Below are 25,931 nucleotides of genomic sequence, written 5' to 3'. Positions count from 1 at the left end.
GTCCACCGGCTTGCCTTCTTCTTATAGAGCATTCTGGTGCCATTTCTTCCCCAGGAAAGCGACGCATACACACCCAGCCGTCCACATGATGTTCATCAGACCAGGCCACCTTCTTCCACTGAACAATGGTCCATTTCTGGTGCTCACGTGCCCATTGTAGGTGCTTTTGGTGGTGTACAGGGGTCAGCATGGGCTCTCTGACCGGTCTGCAGCTATGCATCTCCATACGCAGCAAGCTGTGATGCACTGTGTGTTCTGACTCCTTTCTATCAGAACCAGGATTAACTTTTTCAACAGTTTGTGAAATAGTAGCTCTTCTGTGGGATCGGACCACACGGGCTAGCCTTCAATGAGCCTTGAGCGTCCATGACTCTATCGCCAGTTCTCCGGTTCTCCTTCCTTTGACCACTTTTTGGTAGGTACTAACCAGTGCATGCTAGGAACACCCCACAAGACCTGCCGTTTTCGAGACGCTCTGACCCGGTCGTCTAGCCATCACAATTTAGTCCTTGTCAAAGTCGCTCAGATCCTTATGCTTTGCCCATTTTTCCTGCTTCCAACACATCAACTTCGAGAACTGACTGTTCACTTGCTGCCTAATAAATACTGTATATCCCACCCAATGATAGGTGCCACTGTAATGAGATAATCAGTGTTATTCACTTCACCCGTCAGTGGTTTTAATCTAACAGCTGATTGGTGTATGTACATAATATGGCAAAAATATCACACTGCAATACCTGAAAAGATTAGTTTTGCTCACAGAGTGCCAATAATATGCTAATGTTATTAGCTCATAGAAGTGATTTTAGACTTGGCCTATCTGGATTTGTGGGAACAGTTGCAATTTGCATACAGTATTTGTTCATATTCTGTCAGTTTGTAATGAAGAAACAGGTGTAGAGATGTTCTTATGCAAAGTTTCGGTAGTTTCTTAGGCATTAAAGCAATTTTAAACCATTTATTGTTCTACACAGATGACAGTTAACGGTTTAATAAGTTGTAATAAGTATTGCGATCTCCTATAACTTGATTAAGTAGGGAATAAAACATGATGGGACGTGCTGTTTTAGGACAATAATCAATGACAGGATGATGTGACATGAAGTTACTGTTTCCACCCTGAAGTGTTTTATTATTTCTCTTCCACCACAACAATTTTTGCAATTGTTTAAATTTTATTTTTTTTTAATTTATTTAAGAACGACACATTATGCTATTTATCCATACTTAGGGGCCTACATTTAACGTTAAAATTAATAAAATGGTCTAGCAACTAAATGATACTCTTTTTTTCTTCATAAAATGATCATTTGCAAATCTCAGCATTTAATGCGCTTTAATACTTTTAGAAGAAAAAAAAAAGAGATTTCTGGGAATTAAGGGATTTTTTTTTAGCGTCCTAATGCAGTGTACATGGAACCATCTTTCAGCATAGAACCTGTAAGGGTTCTCCTAAAAGGAAAAACACTTAATGATTGCAATTTTAACCTTTTTTTTCTTCTTTTTTTTCTTGGCCATACATTTATTGATCATGAAACTTTAGTTATTAATGTTTACTTAAGCTATTTGCTACAGATATGTTAGCATAATCACTGAAAAGTAAAATTTTGCATTTCAGAACACTTGATAAACAGTTTCCTCTTTAAAAAGGAGTGCCAAGAGCTTTTTATTTCGATTATTTATTTATTTTTATTATTATTTTTAGAGCTTTTAAGGGCTGAGCAATGAATGATGTCGAATACTGAAGGAAATGATTTGCAGTAATCAGTAGAAATGTAAGGCGGTGCGCTTTAAACAGTGTGGCCCAATTTATGATTTCATTCCCCTTGTATTTCTGATATCATCTTCATGCACACACTCCACATGAACACAGTGCTGTTCAGAATAAACACACACTTTCTCCCCCTCTGAAATATGCGCACACTCCAACAGTTGTCGAGTTTTACGCGTTTGACTGACATGCACATGAACCAATCAGCATGGGTGTTTAAACGCAGTAGAATCGGCCAACCAATCCGCTTTCAGTATTCCAGAATTGTTTTTTCCGGGATTCTCTCGTGAACGCGAGATTGACTGCTCGTGTCAGTGATGCGCGTCCACGTGAGCTTCTAGCGGTATTTAATGGACAGCGGCTCTGAAGTGAACTGAACGTCTCCCTGCTGGGAAAAAAAAAGAAAAAAAAAAGGAATAAAAAATAATAACCAAAAACAAAGAGGAAATAAAGACAATAAACGGGCATTTTGAACCATTTTAGAAAACAAAGAGCAAGCGCGAGGGAGGTTTATTGCGGATACGCGGATGGTTTCATGTACATTTTTGTCCATCAGAAGGGTTTTACTGAGGTGCAAGACGTTTTTATGGACACGTTGCGGCTTTCTTTAGTAGGATTATGAGCCAGGGATAGGTTATGATATATTATGCCGTGTAAAAAGATTGAATTTGTGGTGTCGGGTATTAAGGTGTAACGCGTAAAGGCGGCGGCGCGCTGTGTTGTGTTGTGTTGTGTTGTGTTGTGTTGTATTGTGGTGTAGTGTAGGCCACTGACGCCGACTTTAATCTCCGAGGGCAAAAGTAAAGCTGTTTACAGATCCGTTTATTGCTAAGCCTGTGCGCTGTCTCGTCAGGAGCAAGGTGGGAAACATGGCTGGAGAGAAATTGGCCGTGACGCGAGCGCTGAGTGGATTTGCGTGGCTGTGGCGCTGCCGTGGAAACTAAGGGCGACCGAGGCGCAGGTTTCCACCCGACACATCCCTAAAGGAAAACTTTTCATTTCGTTTTCTCTACAAACATGGGCAAGGACGAGTGCAAAACCATGCTGGACGCTTTAAACAAGGTAACGGCGTGCTACCGGCACCTCGTGTCCGCTTTAGGGAGCACGTCGGACTCGCAAAACCTGCGCGAGGAGCTGAAAAAGACGCGGCGGAAAGCGCAGGAGCTGGCTGCGGCGAACCGGACCAGACTGACCGCGCTGCTCAAAGACAAGAGCATCAGCAATGACGACCGCGCCGAGTACGAGCGCCTGTGGGTGCTCTTCACCAGCAGCATGGAGATCCTCGAGGTGGACATGAGGAGGTCGTTGGAGATCGGGCAGGATTTCCCGCTCAAGGTGCCCACGCGCCACTTCATCCAGACTGGCATGACCGGCAGCACGAGCACTGTGGCGGCCCGGGCCATGAGCATGCAGAACATGAAATACGAAGCGGACGCGGGCATCGACACGGCCGATCTGAAAGACCTGGAAGCCGAGATCGCTCAGCTCGATCAGATGATGGAGGAGATGGAGATGAAGGTGCAGGTGGCGCCGTGGGCGGTGGAGGCCAAGCAGGAAGCCGGAGCCGAACTCAAATCCACAGTCAGTGTGGGAAACTCATCCGTCGGTGTCATTTCCATCTGCGACGAGGAACCCAAAGACGGGGCCGAAGGTGAAGCTGGTGTTATGAGGATCTTCGCGGGCATCATTTTCACTATGGTTTTACTCATTGCAGGCATTCTGGGATATCTGGTCGTCAATCTTTGAAGTAGGATCTTCTTAAGGCTGTGTGAACACTAAAAGAACAACAAAACAAAAACTGTGACCTGCTGGATTTATTCTAACCTACATATTCACCTGCCAGTGTGTGTGTGTGTGTGTGTGTGTGTGTGTGTGTGTGGCTTGGACCTGAAAAACACATTCAGTAGCAGTGTTTCATGAATCAGAGGCTGAACTGATTACTTTTGTGGATATAATGTATCCATGGGCCACAGTATTAGTACACTGTTACACCAACAACCTGGCTGTAAATTTTTACAGTAAATTATAAAGTACTGTAAAATCTACAGTAAACAACTGTAAAACATTTACAGTGATAGCTTACGTAGTATAAAACAACACATCATCCAGTAGGCTACATTTGCTCGTTTGGCTGATGGTGTGTGTGTGTGGGGGGGGGTTCACTTACAATCGGTGCAGGATGGGATTTGAACATACAACCGTCTAACCCGTAACCGTAAACTCTGAGCTCAGCTAACTTGCTTTGAATCAATATAATCTTATTGAGCTATGGTGTCTCAGTGGTTAAGGTCATGTGTTCAAATTCCAGTACTGTCAATCTGTCATGTTTGGTTCCTTAAGTAAGATCCTTAACCTTCAGCTCAGTTTAATCTTGCATCAGTTGTAAATTTAGCAGCCATTAAATGACCATATGTACTGGATTATGTGTTATCTTATACTAGGTAATTCACTGTAAACATCTTTTACAGTTGTTTACTGTAAATCTCAGTACTTTTCTGGCAACCCTGCTGCCACTAAATTACTGTCAAATTTACAGCCATTCTCTCTCTCTCTTTTTTTTTTCTTTCTTTTTTTTTTTTTACAGTGATATGTTACAGAGAAGAATTGGTAAGCAAAAGACAAACTGAGATGATGTAGCATATTTATTGGTCGTTTCCGTGAGTGAAATACCATCAGATCAGGCCAGGCTCTCTATCAGGGCTCTTGAGAATCGTTGCGGAGATTTCATGTACAGCAACATTGAGAAAGCATGTTTTTTTTTTTTTTCTTAAGGGATATTAAAGAAACTGGTTCTAATAGTTCCAGCTGGCTGAAATGAGAAATCTGATTGCAGTCTAATCCTGTTAGTTTAACCTGAACTAGAACAGTACAGTTAATACCAGTATATATATATATATATATATATATATATATATATATATATATATATATATATATATATACACACACACACAGACAGTACTGTGCAAAAGTCAAAGAAATGCTGTAGAGCAAAGGTGCCTTCAAAAATAATGAAATTAAATGTTTCTACATTTTAAAAAAATACAATAAAGTGCAGTAAACAGTAATAAATGAAACAAAGTCACTATTTAGTTTGACAACCCTTTGCTTAAAAAAAAAAAGAAAAAAAAAAGAGCAGTCTCGGGTAGAATTAATGCAGTTTTATAAGGAAATGAGCTGTAAGTTTTATTGAGCATCTTGCAGAATCAGACACGGTTCTTCTGGAGACTTTGACTGTCGCACTCGCTTCTTATTTTTGCAGCGAGACCCAGCAGCCTTCATTGTGTTTTTTTTTTAATCTGAAAAGTGTCTCTTACCACTTAATACGCTGCTTTCTTTACTGACAAACAAGCATTTTTCTGTAACATATCATTTTGTGCTGGAAAACTAATGTTTGGGAATCTAAAATGTTTTTTCGTACTACATCGATAATGTAAAAGTCATCAAATAAAAAAATCTATAATATATAAATTTGTACTAAAAGAAAATAGGGTGCCTAAAACTTTTGCACAGTACTGTACATATCATTAGCACGTTTTATCAGTAGCTGAGTTTATGACCCTGAGTTTATTATTCTATTTTGCCCCCAAAAAAGAGACAAGCTGTTTTTGGGGGGGATTTTTTAAAATCAATTACAAGACTATTTTCTATTAAACCCTAAAAATGCACCCTAAGGGTATTGTAAAGCAATTTCTGTCTGAATGACATCCCCAGAACTAAAGGCTTGATATTCTTTTTATTTTTAAACACAGATTTTTTTTTTTTTTTAAATCAATGTTCAATTTTTTTTAAATGCAATTAAAAAAAAAATTGACATCTGTTTTTTTTTTTTTTTTTAAGCTGCTAACTAAACTTTAATCATTAATAACTGTTTAGATTCGTTTCGTATCTGGATCTGTCGCTTTAAAATTGTACATTCCTCATGACAATAGGGTAAGGATTTCTTTAACGGGGAGGCACCGAACGTTCTTAAGGGGTTAACGGCTCACACCTCTGCTATAATCTTTATCGGACCAGTCCCAGCCTATGGGCCGTATCTTTGACACCCCCGCCCTAGCTTTTGTCCCTTTGGACGCCCATCGTCACAAAAACAGGTTAATAATTTAATAAAACAACATTCCCAGGCCTATATCTCATTAGGCTCAAACACAACACTTCACAATAACCATCTGAACAGTGTTAGCCTACTAGTCTTTACTGGAACCAGTATTTCAGACTTCTCATCATGTCCACACATCATATCGGTTTCTTAGTTGTGCCTCAGTCCTACAGAAAGCCCCTTTAGATTGTACCTTACAAACCTTACAAATGGCTATGACTTTAGGCATTTCGCCGCACACTGTAAAAGCAACAACTGTATAGTGAATCTGTACATAATCCATATTCATGTTGAAATAGTGTACATATAATTGAATATATTTATATCAATAAATAATTTAAACAAATTTTTTGTCTTGTCTGACGTGCAGTGTAATATACGATAGTGTAATATATGCGTCATGTATTTTAGAGACTTGATTTATTTCCTTTATGTGTATTATGGAAATGCTAGTAGTTTTTTTTCGAGGTATACTCGGATAAAGGTGGTGTAAAAAAAAAAGAGAAACGACCAGAGAATCGCATCTTCTTGTTTTCTTGGTTTACATGACTCAGTCCTTTATAGCTGAAGAACTCTTTTACAATTCATTTGATCAGGTGTTCATCAATTTTCTATAACAGCAGTGCAGACAGTAGTGCCAGCTGTAAGGCATAACACAGGTTTATATGAAAGCACTTCTTCTATATTTTTACTTTAACAACCCTGCTGGAAAAAAAAAGAAACCATCACAGAGATTCTAATGGTTTCCACTACAAATACCATTACAAACCATCAGCTAACCATTTAAACCTTTACCATTATTGGTCCTTAATGGTATCCACTAGACATAACATGCCACCAATAGCAGGCAACAAATTAGCAGTAGAGACCCATTACAGTTTCCATTAAAACCTATTACAATTCATGTTATAACCATTAAAACCAATTCTATGAGGGTTTCTATTGTTTTTTTTTCAGCAGGGAACTTACACAGGGATTTGAATGGTGGACGCTACACATAATCAAATGCTAATAATAAACAAATAAAAAAATGTGTGATTTATCAAATAAAAACATGTAATTGTTTATATAATTTGTGTTAATATGAAAAAGTTTTGGTAAGGAGATGTTAACATTTTTGAAAGGAGTCTCCAGTTTCAGCACTTTGTAACATTCTGGAGGTTCTCTGACACTGGGAAGTCTTCAGAACAAAACTTGAAGACAAAATGTCTTTTGTGGTTTCTCACTAACGTGGCAAGCTGCGTTTTTGGTCTTATTAACTTCGAGAGAGAAAAAAAGTGAGGCTGGGGAGGGAACGATTGTTTATAGGTGCTATAACGTTAGCGAGAACAGGGACTAGTTTGTCGAGCTTGTTTTGCGGACATTACACAATGTTAAATGTAACTATAGACTAATAAAAAGTATGATGTGTCTTTCTTTAATTAAAAAATAATGGAATCACTGGCAAATGCTGTGAAATTAAAGGAATAAAAAACTATTGGCCATATCACCCCATCCCATCGTTGATTAGTTTCTCGTAACAGTGCCTCTCTACACAAAAAAAAAAAAAGAAGAAAAGATTAGTTGGAAGAACAACGGGAAATGGTGTATGTATAATATATAATTTTACATAATACAAGTTAATTTAATCTATATATGATGGAGGAAAGAAACAGGCTAAGTGTTGCCTATAAAGATACATAGATTTTGCTAAATACTGTAGCTACAGTAGCATTAGCAGGTGAAGGTGACCTGAGGTAATTTTTGATTATATTTTATTTTAAAATGCATTACTTAATGGTTAATGCCAACTAAAGAAAATTCCATCATGGAAAAAGTAAATATATTCAACATTTATGTGGGTATTTAACATAAACGTGTAGTTACATGAGACATGAGGCATTTTGCACGTCCTCCCTCCATGAGACAAATATAGTCACCAAGAGTAAATATTAAATAGATTCACAATCAAGCAGATAAATCAATCAAATTTCTTAAACTATCTGAAGTAACTTTAAAAAAAAACAAAAAACATTTAGACAAACACTAAATCTGTATTAGACTATACAGTAGATTGTATATCTGAGGTATATACAATCTGAGTAGATCTGAGGTAAATTGTTTACATAATAAATTTTTATTTTATTTCAAAATGTAATACTTGATTGTAAATGATAATAAAAATGATCCTCACAAAAAAACAAATAGATTTAACATTCACGTTGATATTTAACATTAGCAGAATACCACGAGATGGCCATTTTTGCTAGCATTAGCAGGTCAGGCTAATCTGAGGTAATTTTTCCCTTTTTTTTTTTTTTTTTTGTTAGTGACATGTAGATTATTTTTAAACCAAAAAGGACTTTTCCCACCACAAGCACTGACTTTAGAAGAAGATATATAATGTATAAAATATTATATTCCTTAATTTCAATTCATTCTTCTGAGCAATTCCATCAAACACAAAGTTATTAAGCATTAAAACTGAAAGTTGAATAAAATATACGAAATAATGGACTAATCCTAGAAAAAGTGTAGCTGTGTAACAGAAATGTGATCTGTAGGAGGGTTAAAAGAGGAAGGGGGTTCCTTAATTATTTATCATACACGTCATTTATATATTTATTTCATTTCACACACTCTTCTTTGCTTTGCTTCTTCTTTGTTTAAAGCCATTTAAATATCTGATTTCACGAGTGCACTGAAAGTGAGGGATTGAGTGATCGCCATGGTTACAGCATCAAGCACCTATCTTTCCTCCAGCAGACGCGAATGGTGTTCGAGCATCAAAGACTCATTGGAGTGCTCATTGAGGAAAACTTGGACAGGGCGAGGAGTGCTTGCTCAGTAATGGGACACAAGTACTCCAGTGATGCACTGAAAATGCAGTACAATACTGGATCAGTATTTCGAGTGCTGTAGTAGAAGTAGCAGTAGTAGTAATAATAAAAGCAGTAATAGTAGTAGTAGTTGTAACAATAATAATAATAATAATAATAATAATAATAATAATAATAATAGTATTACTAGTTGTAATAATAGTAGTAGTATTAATGGTTGTAATAGTAATAGTAGTAGTAATAGCAGTAGTAATAATAGTAGTAGTACTGTAGTAGTAGTAGTAGTAGTAATAATAATAATAATAATAATAATAATAATAGTAATAGCAGTAGTAATAATCATAGTAGTACTGTAGTAGTAATAGTAGTAAAAGTAGCAGTAACAATAATAATAATAATAGTAATAGTATTACTATAATATAATATAATATTAGTAGAAGTAGAAGTAACAGTAGTAGTAATAATAATAGTAATAATAGTAGTAGTAATAGCAGTAGCAATAATAGTAGTAGTAGAAGTAGCAGTAATAGTAGTTGTTGTAATAATAGCAGAAGTAGCAGTAGTAGTAGAAGTAGTAGAAGTAGTAATAATAATAGTAATAGAAGTAGTAGTAATGGTACTAGTAGAAGTAGTAGTAATTGTAGAAGTAGTAGTAATAGTAGTAGTAGAAGTAGTAATAATAATAGTAGTAGAAGTAGTAGTAGTTGTTGTAATAATAATAGTAGTAGAAGTAGTAATAATAGTAGTAGTAGAAGTAGTAGTAGAAGTAGTAGTAATTCTAGAAGTAGCAGTAGTAGTAGAAGTAGTAGTAATAGTAGTAGTAGAAGTAGTAGTAATTGTAGAAGTAGAAGTAATAGTAGTTGTTGTAATAATAGTATAAGTAGCAGTAGTAGCAGTGATAGTTGTAGTAAATTGAGATGACTGGACCTGTGATTTTATCCTGAAGTCCTTCATCCACGATACTTATCCAAGACACTTCATCAGTTCATCAGAATTCATCTCAGAACAGATGAAGCCTCTTGGACGAGTGGTGAAACATCTTCATCATGACAACAGCCTCCTTGACTTACCCTACTACTAAACAATTCAATGACCTGGATGAATAAAAGCCTCCATAAATATGTGATCGACAATATTTTTAGCTTGTGGACGGCCAGTCTGGCAGTGTCTCCATCACACAGAGCGCACAGAAGATGAAGCATAAAGCCATTAAGTAAAAACAGAAAAAAGACGGTAGAGAATATTCTTCAAATATGCCCCAGATATTCTCAGGCTGCACCAAAAAGGTTTAGTTCAAACAAAAATTTAGAAGGATTTATTCTTCCAAGTTTTCCTTTATATTCAATTCAAGGTGTATTGCACCACCATGTGTGGAAAAAATACAGAGAAACTCTACTTAAGTGAAAGTGCAGTCATAAAAGCTTACTTTAAAGTGGATGTATCCAGACAAAACTGTACTAAAGTGAAATAAATATGTAATCAAGTATTAAAAAGTAAAAAGTGAATATTTTTAACTGATTAAGTTAATTAAGTTAATGCTAAAATTAAGTCAATGCTGTGTTTTGGTGCAAAAACTAACTTTTATTACTTCTCTAAAACTGTAAGAAGATGCTCATAAGCATGACTAATGCTAATTAATCAGAAGTAAAATGTCCCTTAAATAACCAATATTTAGCATTAGCTAGAATTTGACTTGCTGCCTAGCCAGTTATGTTAGCTAGTGGATACGATGCTAGTCTAACCCGGTATTAGCACAGAGAACAGGTTAACTTAGTTCAATTTAACCAGTTAATATTCAAATTAGTATACAAATTAGCAAAACAATGTGTTTTTTTTTCCGAATTAGATGCAATTCATGGCTTTACATAAACCAGTATACTGAAACATTTTACTGAGGTAAGGCCAAGGGCGCTCATCCTCAAGTTCCACAATGCAATCTGGTGGATTAACCATCTTTAATTCAATTCAATTCATAGCTATAGCGCTAACTACATTGTGCAGCATAAGAAGGTCACGGCAGATGCCGAATTGACACGATTCTCGTTCGTTTTTTCTATATTCATGTACTTGGATTGGATAGTAAACTGAAATGATTGGATGATAGCCTGAGCCCATCCGATTGATGTATAGCATACAGTCATTGGCTGGATGAGAGAAGAAGAGGCCTTCATGATAAGTCTAAATAAATGTTCCCCTTCAACCCTGTGTAGGATAAGCGGTCTACAAAATGGATGGATAGATGCACTTGAGTACGTTTAAATATGGACACCATACTCCGTTCATTATGGTTTTGATGAGTTCCTTCCTTATTTATAATGTCGTATAAAGTCTATACTGACTCGGATAGCAACCTAAGAGACGCAATTATTTCTGTTCAAGGCTGAAAGTTTAGTTAATTAGTCTCCCTGCTGTGGCTTGTGACTCATGAGTTCATATTGACTGGAGTGAGGGCTTGTTAAGGGCAAGAAAATCAATGACATTTAAAGGCCAAGGCATGCCTCCAACAGATAACTAGCATTTACAGTGATAGAATGAGGGGAAAATATATTTTTGGAACGGTTATAATATTTCTTGGTGATATCCAATTTTTATGGATGCATGATACATGCATTTCTTAATTGTTTCTGAGAATTTAAAAAACAATGAAATGGCTGTCTTTACTTTATAAAACCAGCGTTTTCCAAGGTGGAATAAATCAACATGAGGTGACAGGAGAATAAATCATTTAAAAAAAAAAAACTAAAAAAAAACCTCACACTTTTCTGAGACAGCTTTTCTTTTTAATCTATCTATTTTCAGAAGTGTAAAGTAGAATTAATGGCAATTTTGCATTTGAAAACGTAATTCTTCCTAATTTCTTCGTGTGTTTAGAGGAAAATGATAGAAATCAACGCTGATTATGAATTTTTGCGTAATGCAAACGTTCAGGATACTAAAATGCAAGTCTCATCATGAACTAATTTCTGGGAAAAAATAATGACGCCCCTAAAACAAATATTTAAAATACACGCAATCAAATTATCTCTTAAAAAAAGGTCGTCCTTCCATATCGAGTCTATCAATAAAACCCATGTGCTGCTATATATATATATATATATATATATATATATATATATATATATATGTGTGTGTGTGTGTGTGTGTGTGTGTGTGTGTGTGTGTGTGTGTGTATGTATTACTCACTCAAGTGACAGGAAAAAGAATCATTCAAATCAAAAAGACACCTTTCCTTAGTCTCTCTTTACTTCCCAACAAAGAAAACACACCATCACCCAGACTTAGAGCTCTGCCTACAGGCGGAAACTAATCACAACATGCACTCAGCTTTTATAAAAAAAGATTTACTTTATGTATTTGTATAGTTTAATAACTTTAGTGAACATTACACACAGACTACTCTGATTATAATGGACATGATACATTTTAAAAGTGTCTGCATTAAGGTAACATTTCTATCGGTGATATCCACTCACCAGCCACTTTAATAGGAATGCCTGTAAATCTGCTAAATCATGAAATGGTCCAAACAGACAATAATATGGCAGCAGCACAAGACATAAAAGCATGCAGATACATGTCAAGAGTTTCGGTTAATGTTCACATTTCATTTTTCATTCTGAAGATTGCAGAAACGCCATGTTGATTCGAGTAAGTATAATGAGTAGAATGGCCAATCTGAGCTGACAGGAAGGCTACAGTAACTCAAATAACCAGTGTTTACAACTGCGGTGAGCAGAAAAGCATCTCCAGACACACAACACTAAAAATGGCCTGTGAGTTTATATATTTGGGTTGTAATTAGTAGTAGCAATTATGGGGTCCAAGCACTTGTGCTCGGAAACCGGCTTGACATCTTGGGCATCTTTAATAAACATTTGAATATTATTTTTCTCCTATGTGTATACTGGATACGCTTAGACAATGAGATGTACTGTAAGCTAAAGTATCTTGTACAATTACAATGATTTACAAGTGAATTTGGTTTCTGACTAATGGCATTAGATAACATATATATGATAACGTATGTAACTGAGATCAGGCATGTAGTTATTCCTGTCCATATCAATGCTCTTACACAGAATACTGAAATATTGTGACTCAGTCTCCAGGTGATGTCACCTTAATACCTTGCATAAAATCTTAATCACTACATTATTATTTAATAATTTAAAAAAAGTGAGTTATGATATGTAAACACACTTTTCCTGGCTTTATTTCCTGTCTCATTGTCCCATGGAGAGGAGCATGGGCATAACACAATTTTAGAAAAATGTAATAAAATAAAGACACAAATACTGGTTTTCTATCATCAGCTGCAGTTGTTTTCATTGACAGGCCTTAAGAAAATACTCTGGTGAAATGTTTTCCTTTGGGTTTTAAAGCAATATATAATTTTGTCATGGTTTTTTGTGACATTTCAGACTGAACTGGTTATTCAGAATCAATATGCTTGCTTTATATCCATTAAAAAAAGTCCTTCATACTGCATGTAAAGGATAAAGCCCAAGCAGAACACTTCTGTTTGCTGAATCATGCAACTCTGCTATGTGTACACTGTGTAACAGGATACACCAGGCCAATAAAACATACTTGTCATCTAAGCATCCTTATAACAAATTCCTCCCTGAAATAGAGGTATAGACAGGGGTTGAACTGGGGGAGTGCAGGGGGCGGCGCTGAATGCTGGTACTGTGATTTGATGGAAGTTTAAATCATATAATTTTGAACGTAATTGAAAATGGGAACAAAATCATTCTAAATTGTTCCAGAGTAAAAAAAGTTATTTATAAAAAATGCTTAACTGTTTAATAACAGTATTTTTGAATTTCCATGTGATAGCAAGAAAGCACAGCCTAAACCCAAACCTTTTCCGAAAAGGCTTCAATTACTGTCCAGAATTCGTCACTTCCTGCCTGGCTACAGGAAGATATGACGTTAGACGAGGCGAACAAGGTTTCTGGTTAAACGCATTTCATTCTTTTACGTCATACTAACTGCTTTCCAGCCAAAGAGTGGGGATTGGAACATTGGAGCAGGGAAGTACAAAAGAAAAATAATTTCTATACGGAATGAACCAAAATGAAAAATAAATCATTTCTAACCCTTGCTTTTCTGGTCTGGTTCCTCTCAAGGTTTCTCAGGGAGTGTTTCCTTGCCGCTGTCACCTCTGGCTTGTTCCTCAGGGACCTCAATCTTTTAATGATTTACAATATTGACCATACTTATAGTATAGCAAAAAATATTTTAAATCATTAAAAGATTGAGATCCCTGTTGAACAAACCAGAGGTGACAGCGGCACCTATATATATATATGTTTTATATTACTTATATATATGTACTTATATGTTATAAAGTGCTGACACTGGAGACTCCTTCCATAAATGATACATAAACATCTTCCTACAGAAAACCCCACCGTGTCAGCGCTGAAATGTTTTTATGTTTATTTTTTATTATTTGTTAAATAACACGTTTATTTTAATCCATACAAATCTGCGAGCGCATTATTATAAACCTTGCAGCCAGGACTATGATCAGAGCTGCTGTTAAGGAAAATGAATCAACACATTCTGATGAACCAAGTGCATCTTGGAGACTGGTTTGCATACTAAGTGCATACAGCTTTAATTAAAAAGCCCTTCCCCTTGGTAGTAAGCACTGCATAGGGAACCTATGGGATTCACATGATGGTTGAAGACTTGAACAGGGGCGCTGGGTTTTCTCATATCAGCCTGGAGAGGAAATGAAGAGCTGAAGTTCAGTATTAATGACTATAAACTAGCAAAACAAGCTAGCAGGATAATTAACTATAGACATGTAACCCGAAGTAAACAAACTAATTAAACTCTGGCTAGGTTAAAAGGCTCAGCTTTCACCAGTCATTTAGTTATAAATAATATCATTAGAGGTTAAAAGTAAAGGTAAACGAAAAAAAAAGAAGATATATTCTGTTTGGAGTTGGAGCTGGTAAACCAGGTAAGCAGCTGTCACTGCTGTCCTCAAGTAACTCTGTAACTCAGATAGAGACACTGGCTTTATTCCTAAGGTCTAGGATTGCTAGCTTGCTAGCTAGCTGTAATGTTTGCTAGCATAAACAATGCTAGGCTATGTTAGTACTAGCCAACTTCTCTGTGCATTAGCATTGGAATACGGTTCATTTTAAAGCTAGTTTGGTTAACCATTAAAGCGTCAATTGTTTATATTTTTTAAAAATGGGGTTGTTTTGTAGTATTTGACGTTTGTTAGGAAGTCAGACGTTGTTTAGCTAACTTGCTAAAATGGACGCGGGGATTGTATTGCTCGACCTCTATGATTCAGTATGGGTGTTTCTGAGGTAGATATCAGTGAGATATTGACAATAGTTAATATTTCATAACATCTACTAAGTTATAAGACCTAGTTGGAAGCTCTAAACGAAATCACTGAAGGTTTACAAATCAAGAAGGCAACGGAGGAAGAAATAAATAAAATTTAAAAAAGTCACTACTGTTGCTACTAAAGCTGTCATGAGTTGTCAGATAGAATTTAAACTAATAGAATGTCAGTTTAATCTTTTCATTCATTAATTATTTACATGCTTATGCAAATGAAAATAATTTTTATATGTTTTTTTTTTAACTGCATGATGTATGAACTGTGATTCTGTCTGAATATTATTTACATTAAAAAGTACATGGGTTGTCTGAGTTAATAAGGCTAAAAGTATGCTTAGAATAATAATAATAATAATAATGAATCTTCCAATGTGTGAAGTTTTGAATATTTTTAGCTGTAAAATATGTCATGTTAAAGACATGGTTGCAAGTACATACTATAATATAGGGGGTGGAAATAAGATATATTTTGGGTTGTCAGACCCTGTGATGTTGCACACACACCTGTAACTGTGTGTGTTGTTTTGTTACAGGTGTAGGTGCCATGCGTGGCTGTGCGGGGAGCTTTCGAGCTCTGTCCCCAGCCCTGCTGCCCCGGCTCCTCTTTCACGCCCGGTGCTGTCGAACCCGAGCGGTCTGCCATGGCCCGTGGAGCACGGTCCGGTTTTTCAGCACGGCTCCAGAAGCCCAGGTCACACCTCTGCCCAGTCAGGCCCGAGTCGTGATCTGTGGCGGGGGGGTCGTGGGAACGTCCGTCGCTTATCATCTGGCGAAGTTAGGCTGGACGGAGGTTGTGCTTCTAGAACAGGGGAGGTGAATGTCGTGCTATGAGTATGCTCGGGATGAGACATTTTGCTCATAACCAAGTATTATTTCAAGCTTGCAATGTTTAGGTGGAGAATTTGTTCATTATTTCACTAAAGCTTAGCTTGTATCTAATTTTTATCGGCATGTCCATCCATCCATCTCTTCATCCTCCACTGCTTTTTCTTTCCTTCCTCCTTCCCTCTCTCGGCTTGTTGTCTTCCTTTCTTTCTCTCTTATGTTATTCCATTTTCTCTCTTATTTCCTTCTATTTTTTCCTCTCATTCACGTGCAGATTCGACCCAAGTCGACCCAGATTCACTTTGATTAGTTAAATCTTTCTATTTTCTACAATCCACCCAAAATAGATGGGCTCTGGAATTGTATTGCGAACACTCAGACAGAATTCAGACAGATAAGTCAGAGTTCTGCTCTGTTTACAAAGCCTCGAGGTTGCTTTGCCATTTTCCGAAAGAAGGAAGCGAGTAAGAAGGCTGTTTGTTTTGCGTTGTAGACTCGGAGCTGGAACGACTCGGCTGTGTGCGGGGATAGTAAGTGTTGCCAAGCCCATTTTTATCGAGAGCCAGATGGCAGACTACTCGAATGCCTTGTATGAGCGCTTGGAGCAGGAGACTGGAGTCAAAACAGGTGCGTAAAAAAGTGCACATTTACAAATGAAAGAATTTTCTTCAATAATACAGGAGATGAGGTTGAGATTTCTTTTTTTTTAATTTTATTTATTTTGATTTTGTGTCCGTGTTGTACAGCTTTTGCCAGGACGGGATCACTGTGTTTGGCTCAGAATCAGGACCGTTTCCTCTCGCTGAAGCGGCTGGCGTCCAGACTCAAGTAAGTTTATATCGCTCTTTAAGCGCTCTTTGATGAGTGTCTGTACTACTGTGTGTGCCATAGTACAGGCAGGAGAAATAATCATTCCTTCTATGCATTGTGATTCTCTGTTGAATGATTTGGAGCTGATGGACAAAACGTCATAACTTCTTTGAAATAAACAACGTTAACAGTAGAGGTTTCGCTGAAAAGCACTAAAGTTGCTTTCACATGGCAAAGGAATCCAATCAGGTGACAAGTCATGAAGCAAGCGAGAAAATTGAACACGGAGGATGTAAAAAAAAAAAAAAAAAAAAAGATTGTTTTTTTTATTGAGTGAAAATATTATTTTTAGTATATATTTTACTTTATAATGGACAGATGTTTCGTTTGTTCCATTAATTCTTCCCTTGATGTTTTAGTGTTTTGGGTATAACCTGTAACATCATCAAACCGAAAGAAGTATCCAAGCTTCACCCCATGGTGAACATTCATGACTTGGTGGGCGCTCTCCACCTGCCGGGAGACGCCGTGGTGTCGCCTCCAGACGTCAATCACGCCCTGGCAGTGGCAGCAGCAAGGCACGGTGAGATTAGTGACGCTTTAGTGTCTAAACCTCACCGTTACGTTTAAAACAGCATCTCTGCTTTTGTATTTCATGCCACTTTTCATTTCATAACATCGTGTCATAAACGCATTGCAGGAGTCCAGATCCGTGAACGAACCAGCGTGAACCACGTCCTTGTGGAAAAGGGTCACGTCAGAGCAGTGGAGACGGACCGAGGTTCTATCGAGTGCGAGTACTTCGTGAACTGTGCTGGACAGGTCGGTCTGTTGAGAAACACCGTAGTTCGCTTTCCAACTACAGACCCATTTCGACACTGTGAAATTTATTCAACGTAGCAGGGCTTTATATACATATAATGATGTTGTTGTTGTTGTTGTTGTTGTTGTTTCCCTTTGCAGTGGGCATATGAGCTCGGCCAGAGCAGTGAAGTCAAGGTGTCTGTGCCTCTGCACGGCTGTGAGCACTTCTACCTCCTCACCAAACCTCTACAGGAACCTCTGCAACCCACAACACCTGGTAACACACCACAAACATACACTCCACACTATACCGGAGGTTACAAGCCCTTTGATTGCATGTTTTTTTAAAAGCAATTAATTAATAAAGCATTGAATAAAAAAATATGAATAAAGATTATTGGGAGTTTGAATGCACTGAATGTGACTCTAGTGGTGATGGATATGGATGGGAGGATCTACATACGGGCCTGGCAGGGCGGCGTTCTCTCGGGAGGCTTCGAGAAGAACCCCAAACCCATCTTCACAGAGGGACGCAATCAGCTGGAGATCCAAAACATGCAGGAGGACTGGGACCATTTTGGTGAGACACATTTATTAATACATTTCAGGTTTTTAGGATGATTTCACATATACAGTGTTAAGTCCATGGTGTGTTCTCCGCGTTTGTGCAACGATCACACTCGGGTGCGGCGCGAAAACAAACGATCTGACGGATTGTGAGTGAGGTCTTTGGTCTTTTCTGCTTCCAAGTGGTTCGATTTGCAGTGAGAAAGCGATTCGACTCTGAATCGACACACCTGCAGGAAGCGAATCAAACATGCCGTGTGTTTTGTGTTGCAGCAATTTTTTTTTTTTTTAATAATTTTTTTGGTAGATGTGAGCTGCTAAACTGCAAAATGCCATCTGATCTGGAAATTTGGACCACCAAACAAAAAAAAAGAGAAAATAGAAACTGCACACGATAGACAAAATTTAAACTATTTATTCGTACGATTGTCTTATCGTGATCATATTTAACCTCTGTGCTCTGTACTGTAGTTCATGATTAAATCCTTTTCCAGAACCCATGTTGAGCGCCCTGCTGAGGAGAATGCCGAGCCTAGACTCATGTGAGATCCATCAGCTGGTGAACTGTCCCGAGTCCTTCACCCCAGACATGCGCTGCCTCATGGGCGAGACTCCAGGAGTGCACGGCTACTTTGTCCTGGCAGGCATGAACTCCTCGGGTCTGTCTTTTGCAGGAGGGGCTGGCAAGTAAGGAACGACCTAAACTTGTTTCAAAAGTTGGCTGTGTTTCCTAGTATTTTAGATTCTACTTGTATTGTTTGTTTTTTAACATCTGCATTTCTTGTGCTCAGGTATTTGGCTGAATGGATGACTTACGGCTATCCACATGCCAACGTTTGGCCCCTGGACATCAAGCGCTTCGGTAATCTGCAGAGCAGCCGCACTTTTCTGCGTCATCGTGTGATGGAGGTCATGCGTAAGTACTGAACAAAGTATTGTAGAATTAATAAGTTTCTTAAAAATAAAAAAATGAATGAAAACAGTTCAGCAGTTTAGAGTACATCTCAATTTCGATAAGCAACTTATTAAATAACAATAAATGGATAAATAAAGAGGTCTTTTTTTTTCTTTAATGAATAAATAAATTGTATTTGGCAAATTTCTGTTGTGTAAGAGGAATAAAACACATTAGGACATGCTGTTATAGGAAAAAAAAAACCAATCGACCTTAATAATCAGTTAACAGTAACTAACTTCGCCCTATCACATCACACTGGTTTATTATTTTCCTATAACAGCACACCTCCGAGTGTTTTATTCCTTGGGTACTCAGTGTTATGAATGCGGGAAGACTTTCAGCGATGACTTTATCTCACGGCGTTTTTTCTCTCTCTCTCTCTCTCTCTCTGATCGCTTTAGCTCTGCTGTATGAGCTGAAAGTGCCGAGATGGGACTTCCAGACGGGCAGACAGCTGCGCACCAGCCCCCTTTATGACCGGCTGGATACGCAGGGGGCTCGCTGGATGGAGAAGCATGGCTTTGAGCGGGCCAAATACTTTGTTCCTTCAGGAAAGGGTGAGAGGCTGTTCGAGGACGTTTTTGATGGCATTACACCACAATATTATTTTAATTTTTTCTGGGTGTTACATGTTTACCCCAGACAATAGGTGAATGGTTTAACGGATCCTGTCTTTGTTCTTTTTCTCTGCAACTATCAGACAGTACAACGAACGCTGTTCTAACTTAATCTGAACAAACACGGATAGTACACTTGTATATTGTTTTAAAAATATATATTTCCTGTCCTTTGCTTTAATACAGATTTGCTGGCCCTGGACCAGAGTAAAACCTTCTACAAGCCGGACTGGTTTGACATTGTTGGTGCTGAGGTGAAGTGCTGTAAGGAGGCGGTGTGTGTCATCGACATGTCCTCCTTCACCAAGTTTGAGCTCACGGTGAGTGACCGCACTGCTTTTTAGCCCTAATCCGGAGCGGATTAAATTCGCATGGGTTCCTGGGGTAATTTTCCTAGATTACAGGTGCTCCTCCAGGTGATTTTGATCGTCCAAGACGTGTTTTTTTTTTTTCTTTTCTCCGCCCTCCTCTGAGAAAATTACAGTCCGAATTACCTACTGTTTTTTTTTTTTGAGTTGCTGAACTGTTGAGTTCAGCAGCAATCTGATCATTATCTCACCCACCTCACTGAAATAATAATAATTTTAAAGAATTAAGTGTTGTGTTTTTTTTTTTTTTTTTTTTTTGCGTTCCCTGACTTACCAGTCATCTGGGGACCAGGCCTTGGAGCTGCTCCAGTGGCTGTGTTCTAATGACCTGGATGTTCCCGTAGGACACATCGTCCACACGGGCATGCTGAACGAGAGAGGGGGGTACGAGAACGACTGCAGCGTGGTACGCCTGAGCAAGAACAGGTATATGTCTGTGGGGATTTGTGTTCGTTCAGCCACGAGAGCATTAGTGAGGATGAGGTCAGGTACTGATGTCGGGTGAGGAGGCTCCAGTTCCAGTTCATCCCAAAGGTGTTCAGTGGGGTTGAGTTCAGGGTTCTGTCCGGGACATTCGAGTTTGTCCACCTTCTTTCGACTTTAACACACCATGTCTTCATGGAGCTCGGTTTGTGCACAGGGTTATCGTCATGCTGGAACACTCTTTGGGCCTTTTAGTTCCGGTGAAGGGAAATTGTAACGCTTTGTGGCAACAGTATATGGGTGTGATGGTCAGGTGTACAAACTTTCAGTCATATAGTGTATTTTTGAAGTTATGTAATATTGCACATTAAAAACATTGTGGTTTATTTATAGAGTTTAAAATGTGTTCCTCTCCTCCCTCTCCTCTAGTTTCTTCATCATCTCGCCTACGGATCAGCAGGTGCATTGCTGGTCTTGGATTAAGAGGCATATGCCCAGTGACCCACAGCTCCACCTAGAGGACGTCAGCTGGAAATACACTGGTATGTCATCATCAGAGGATTTACGAAACTCGATACTGATTTATTCCTTTTTTTGATAACGTACTTAATGACCGTATGACTTGACATCTCTTGCACCTTGTAGCTCTTAATCTGATTGGTCCTCGGGCGATGGACGTGTTGTCCGAGCTCTCCTACGTCTCTATGACTCCGGAGCATTTTCCCTCTCTGTTTTGTAAGGTAAGCAGCAGACGTCGTCTCTCGCTCATTTCTCGTCCTTATTTACAGCTGACAGAACGGGGAAAAACGAGACATGGATGTTGTTTTAATATAAGTCTAATCTCTAAAACGATTTCTGCGGTCGTTACAGGAAATGAGCGTGGGCTATGCTAATGGAATCAGAGTAATGAGTATGACTCATACAGGAGAGCCAGGCTTCATGCTCTACATCCCTATAGAGGTGAGAGGCTCTTAAATGTCCTGCATCACCACTATCTCCTGATACTGGAGTATTTTGTTTTTTGGTTTGTTTGTTTGTTTGTTTGTTTGTTTGTTGGTTGATGTGATTTTGTTTTCCCAGTACGCGCTGCACGTGTATAACGAGGTCATGTCGGTGGGTCAGAAGTACGGCATCCGTAACGCAGGATACTACGCCCTGCGCAGCCTGCGCATCGAGAAGTTCTTCGCCTTCTGGGGACAGGATCTGGACTCGTTCACGACGCCCCTCGAATGCGGTCGCGAGTTCCGCGTCAAATTCGACAAGGTTCGTAATCCTTTAGCGATGTATCACGTTTTGGGTTGGGACAGGTGTTGATTTTAAAAGGTGAAATATTCGAGTCGTGTCTGTAAGTATTAAATCTGATGTTTGCAAATAAATAAATAAATAAAACGCTGTTCCCTCTATGATTTTTTTTTTTTTTTTTTTTTAATGCAAAAATGAGCAGATTAGGGGAAGGGCAATATGACAAAAAATATCATATCACAATATTTCAAGGCATTTCTGCGATACTGCGCCATGCATCACAATATATTTCATTAGTGTTGCATTTTAAAAGCTAAAAATACAAGAAAAATAAATCACTTAAAGCTAAAAATTAATTCTATTCAAACAAATTGTAATAAAAAAAAATGACCGTTTACAATTTTAACGATTCGGTACATAATAATATCAGACCAGCTGCTTCTAATCAGAGTTTTTTTTTTTTTTTTTCTTCTTCACTAAATAAATAAATAAATGCATAAATAAATAAATACATTTCCTTTACTGCAGGACACAGATTTCCTGGGCAGGGAGGCTCTGTTGCAGCAGCGGCAGGTAGGAGTGACACGCCGCTTCATCATGCTGGTCCTGGAGGATCACGACGCCGAGCTGGACCTGTGGCCGTGGTGGGGCGAAGCCATTTACCGTAACGGAGAGCTGGTGGGCGTGACTACTAGCAGCGCCTACAGCTACACTCTGGAGCGCCACGTGTGTCTGGGTTTCATCGGCTCACCCGGCGCACACGGCAGCGCCAACGTCATCACACCCGACTTCATCAACCGCGGTGAGTACGAAGTGGACATCGCCGGACACAGGTACCCAGCCAAGGCCAAGCTGTACCCCTTCAGCTCGCTTTTCGCCCAGCAGAGACGGCGCAAAGAGGACATGGAGCTTAGCAACTTTCAGGGCAAGTAAGGGATTAAAGTACGGCTCTCTTTTTATTTTTTCTCCTTACTTTGCTTCCTATGTGCAATAGACATCATCATATGTGCTGTAGAATTAACGTTTGTCAGGGTTTCAGTCCTGTCCTCTGGAACGCCAGCTTTCTATCTCTAAAGCACATCAATCTACATTGCACAACCTTCACTACCTGCTCAGGTGTGTTTGGAGGTGAACCAGCTGACGATCTGAGGACTGGATTGAGAATCTAATCTATGTTATATTATAAGACTGTAATATAGCCTCTGTTTTGTTTTTTTTGGGGGTTCTCTCTCTCTCTCTCTCTCTGTGAGTGTGCTTTGCATTAAAAGGATTCTAGTGGGTAAAAAAGGATATTCGGTCCTTTTTCTTTTTCTTTCTTTCTTTCTTTCAGCACAGGGAACTGTCGCAGTTCTTGTCTATGGCTATCACGCGTGAGCTGCAGTAGATGGAAATTAGTACGAACGAATCGGATTACTCCTTTAAATAATCCGTCCTGTCGACCGATCGTGTCTTTACGTAGTCAAAAGTCGTATTTTTTTTTCTTTGTAACCCTGATACCCTCTGACAGTCGGATCATTATGAAGGCTTGCGTCGGTATCCGAGGCGTTTGTGGCGGTGCACATAACGAGAGGTGCCGTTTTATTGTAATGTTTAGACTTTCACACTCTCCAAGCCATTTTAAAAAACATGTCACATAAAGAAATGTATTTTTATATATATATATGCATAAAAAGTGTACAAAAAACCCTTTTGGAATGAAGAGTAGTGTGTGTGTGAGTGTGTGGGTGGGTGGAGATATATATATATATATATATATATATATATATATATATATATATATATATATATATATATATATATTAGTGGCTGTTCATATCGAAGCCTGGTTGATGTGTAATATACACTGCATTATAATGCATCGTAGCATCTTTATTGGGACTGAAGCACTGATGTGAAGTCTGAAGTGTTTTTAATACTGAATTTACTATTGTTGCACATCACAGTGAAGTTCAGTGAAGTCGTTATGTTCAAGTAAAGAACTGAGGAAAACCTCCATTGGTCATAAAAGTCTGGCTTTTATCACACTCTTTTTATTTTATTATTATTACGTACACTTCGAGATACAGCAGTTTTATTATCGCAACGACGAATCACTTATTCAACGTGTGTCTGTTTTTCTATCTGTGTGTTTGTGTGTGTGTGTTTGCATATGAATGATAAAAACACTGCACTGTCAGGAATTTATGAATTATTTTTTTATTTTTTTAAAAAATGTTTTTTTTTGGAATTCCCCCTCTCATCATCGCTAGAAATCCCCGATAGTTTTCAGTATTACTTTTAAACGAATAAACCTTCGGTCGTAAAAAGTTTATTTTCTCACCGCGCGTCGGTTTCCAAGTTAAACATGGACGATAAGTGATAAACGACCTTTCAAATTCGGTGACGCTTGTGAAATCGTGTGCAAAAGTTCGTATCCCCTTAGGACATCAAGAAGAATGTAATTTCGGTAAATGTCTTAAGCTACAAAGCTCTTTCTAAATGTAAACAAGTCACACATTTCATATACATTGTGTTGCTTTTTTTTAATGTTATTTATTTATTTTTTTAAAGACAATCTCCCTTTTTATTTATTTTTATTTTTTATTTTTTGGGAATATGATATAAATATTCTCTAATAACTTGCAGGCCTTTATAACGTCCTCCAGATCCTTGACTTTTGACTCGTGGTCAGATTGTTGTCTTGATTTCATTTTTAACATTTTAGAGTGTTTTTTTCAATTTTTATTTTTACATTTTTTTTGGAAGAAGAATAATAGTCAAATCTGAGGTACGTTTTCTCGTTTTTCCCACCCAAACTCCATGAGTGCACGGAGAGTGTCGGACATGCTGTTCATGTCTGTACTCTTGTTGTTTTTTGACCGCTGTAAACTCCCGTCCCTTTCATCTCTCTAAACTGAAAGTGACTCTTTAAGGCTGTCCATCGTATTCCATGTATTTATACTCTACTGTACAGTTGTCTTGTTTGTATCTGTATTATTAATTAATAAATAAATAAATAAATAAATGTATTCCCGAATCTCTAGTATACTTTACACAGATTAAGTTCATACAGACGTTCTATTTGCTTAAAGAAATAAATCAGTCACATGGTTATGAAAAGTGATTTCCAGGTAGGTTTGTTTTTGTGTGCAGTGATCGCGACGATATTTGAAGATTTGATTGAAAAGACTCGATTGAATAAAACATATCTACGTTCTTTTTCACTTAAAGTTGCACGTTTATATGAATGTTTCTGAGTATTAGTTGTATCAAAAAGTCCGTGAGAAATACCATGAGGGGGGGAAAAAGAAAGAAAAGAAATCTTATATTATGTGTTGGTAAACAGAAACTGTTATATAGATAATATTATATAGATATATCTATATATGTATATATTTTTTATCGTTATGAGAATTTTTGTTGTTTTAAGTGGACTAAAACTCTTCAGGATGTGCTGTTAATGAAGGGGAAATAACTCAACTTCATGGTGTAAGCAGTACCCCTGCCTTGTGTCATGGTTTTATTTCTTATTTGATGTTTTCAAAAAATGAACAAATAATAAAAATACAATGAACTACGTACATGGAATCGTTAAGTGGTATAAAAGTACTTGCAATATTCAGGATTTCACAGAAAAGTATTAAGGCCCGATATCATGATAGTCATATCACCTTAAGTTTCATTTGAGTTCAGTTTAGTTTTTAAGTAAAGTTTCAGTTAAAGGACATGTTAAACACACTAACTGCTCTATAATTCCTGCTAAACATTGTAGCATATTATTATTTCTTACGTTTTAAGTGTGTTGTTTTGGCTCTTCCTCTAGGGGGCAGTGTTACTCCTCTGAACATCATTCAATCTCTAAAGCGCTCATCATACAGGTGTTTATCAATCCTTTCTTATCACAAGTCCATAAGGTGATGCTTTAGTCTGTGATGCTATATAATCCATCCATCTTCTATACCGCTTATCCTTCAGGGTCACGGGGAACCTGGAGCCTGTCCCAGGAGGCATGGGGGGCACAAGGTGGGGACAGGGTGCCAAACACACACACGTTCATACACTACAGACACTTTGGACACACCAATCAGCCTATCATGCATGTCTTTGGACGGGGGGAGGAAACCGGAGTACCCGGAGGAAACCCCCGATGCACGGGGAGCTCTGGGAATCGAGCCCCCAACCCTGGCGGTGTGAGGCGAACGTGATGCTATGTAATAAGGGGAGATTCTGTTATTAGCTCTTGAAGGACTCATGAAAATGTTGACCTGACA

General features: G+C 38.1%; 2 protein-coding genes across 2 annotated transcripts; both read left to right on the top strand.

The window, feature by feature from the left end:
* The first annotated feature begins 2,285 nt into the window (after nucleotides 1–2,285).
* On the top strand, nucleotides 2,286–4,644 carry si:ch73-167i17.6 (regulator of G-protein signaling 9-binding protein). The gene has a single exon (XM_053622249.1). The coding sequence runs from the start codon at nucleotides 2,792–2,794 to the stop codon at nucleotides 3,518–3,520; it is 729 nt and encodes a 242-aa protein (XP_053478224.1). The 5' UTR covers nucleotides 2,286–2,791; the 3' UTR covers nucleotides 3,521–4,644.
* A 9,524-nt stretch (nucleotides 4,645–14,168) lies between these two features.
* Nucleotides 14,169–23,406, top strand: pdpr (pyruvate dehydrogenase phosphatase regulatory subunit). Its single transcript, XM_053622553.1, has 18 exons — nucleotides 14,169–14,669; nucleotides 15,601–15,880; nucleotides 16,386–16,519; nucleotides 16,639–16,720; nucleotides 17,122–17,285; nucleotides 17,403–17,524; nucleotides 17,666–17,783; nucleotides 17,937–18,086; nucleotides 18,568–18,760; nucleotides 18,865–18,989; nucleotides 19,433–19,588; nucleotides 19,835–19,968; nucleotides 20,294–20,442; nucleotides 20,869–20,981; nucleotides 21,085–21,179; nucleotides 21,310–21,399; nucleotides 21,520–21,702; nucleotides 22,210–23,406. Exons 2-18 carry the CDS (start codon nucleotides 15,612–15,614, stop codon nucleotides 22,612–22,614), a joined length of 2,682 nt encoding a protein of 893 aa, XP_053478528.1. The 5' UTR covers nucleotides 14,169–14,669; nucleotides 15,601–15,611; the 3' UTR covers nucleotides 22,615–23,406.
* Nucleotides 23,407–25,931: the final 2,525 nt, after the last annotated feature.

Source organism: Ictalurus furcatus, chromosome 4 (assembly GCF_023375685.1).
Source record: "Ictalurus furcatus strain D&B chromosome 4, Billie_1.0, whole genome shotgun sequence".
Lineage (NCBI taxonomy): Eukaryota > Metazoa > Chordata > Actinopteri > Siluriformes > Ictaluridae > Ictalurus > Ictalurus furcatus.
The sequence above is the reverse complement of the archived record's forward strand: the minus strand, read 5'-3'. Positions and strand labels throughout refer to the sequence as shown.

Bases quoted from the DNA above. Each gene is read 5' to 3' on its own strand.
- si:ch73-167i17.6 (XM_053622249.1), top strand. From the start codon at position 2,792: ATGGGCAAGGACGAGTGCAAAACCATGCTGGACGCTTTAAACAAGGTA.
- pdpr (XM_053622553.1), top strand. From the start codon at position 15,612: ATGCGTGGCTGTGCGGGGAGCTTTCGAGCTCTGTCCCCAGCCCTGCTG. The intron at 17,525-17,665 runs GTCGGTCTGTTG...TTCCCTTTGCAG, and splicing joins TCGTGAACTGTGCTGGACAG to TGGGCATATGAGCTCGGCCA. The intron at 21,703-22,209 runs GTTCGTAATCCT...CCTTTACTGCAG, and splicing joins TCCGCGTCAAATTCGACAAG to GACACAGATTTCCTGGGCAG.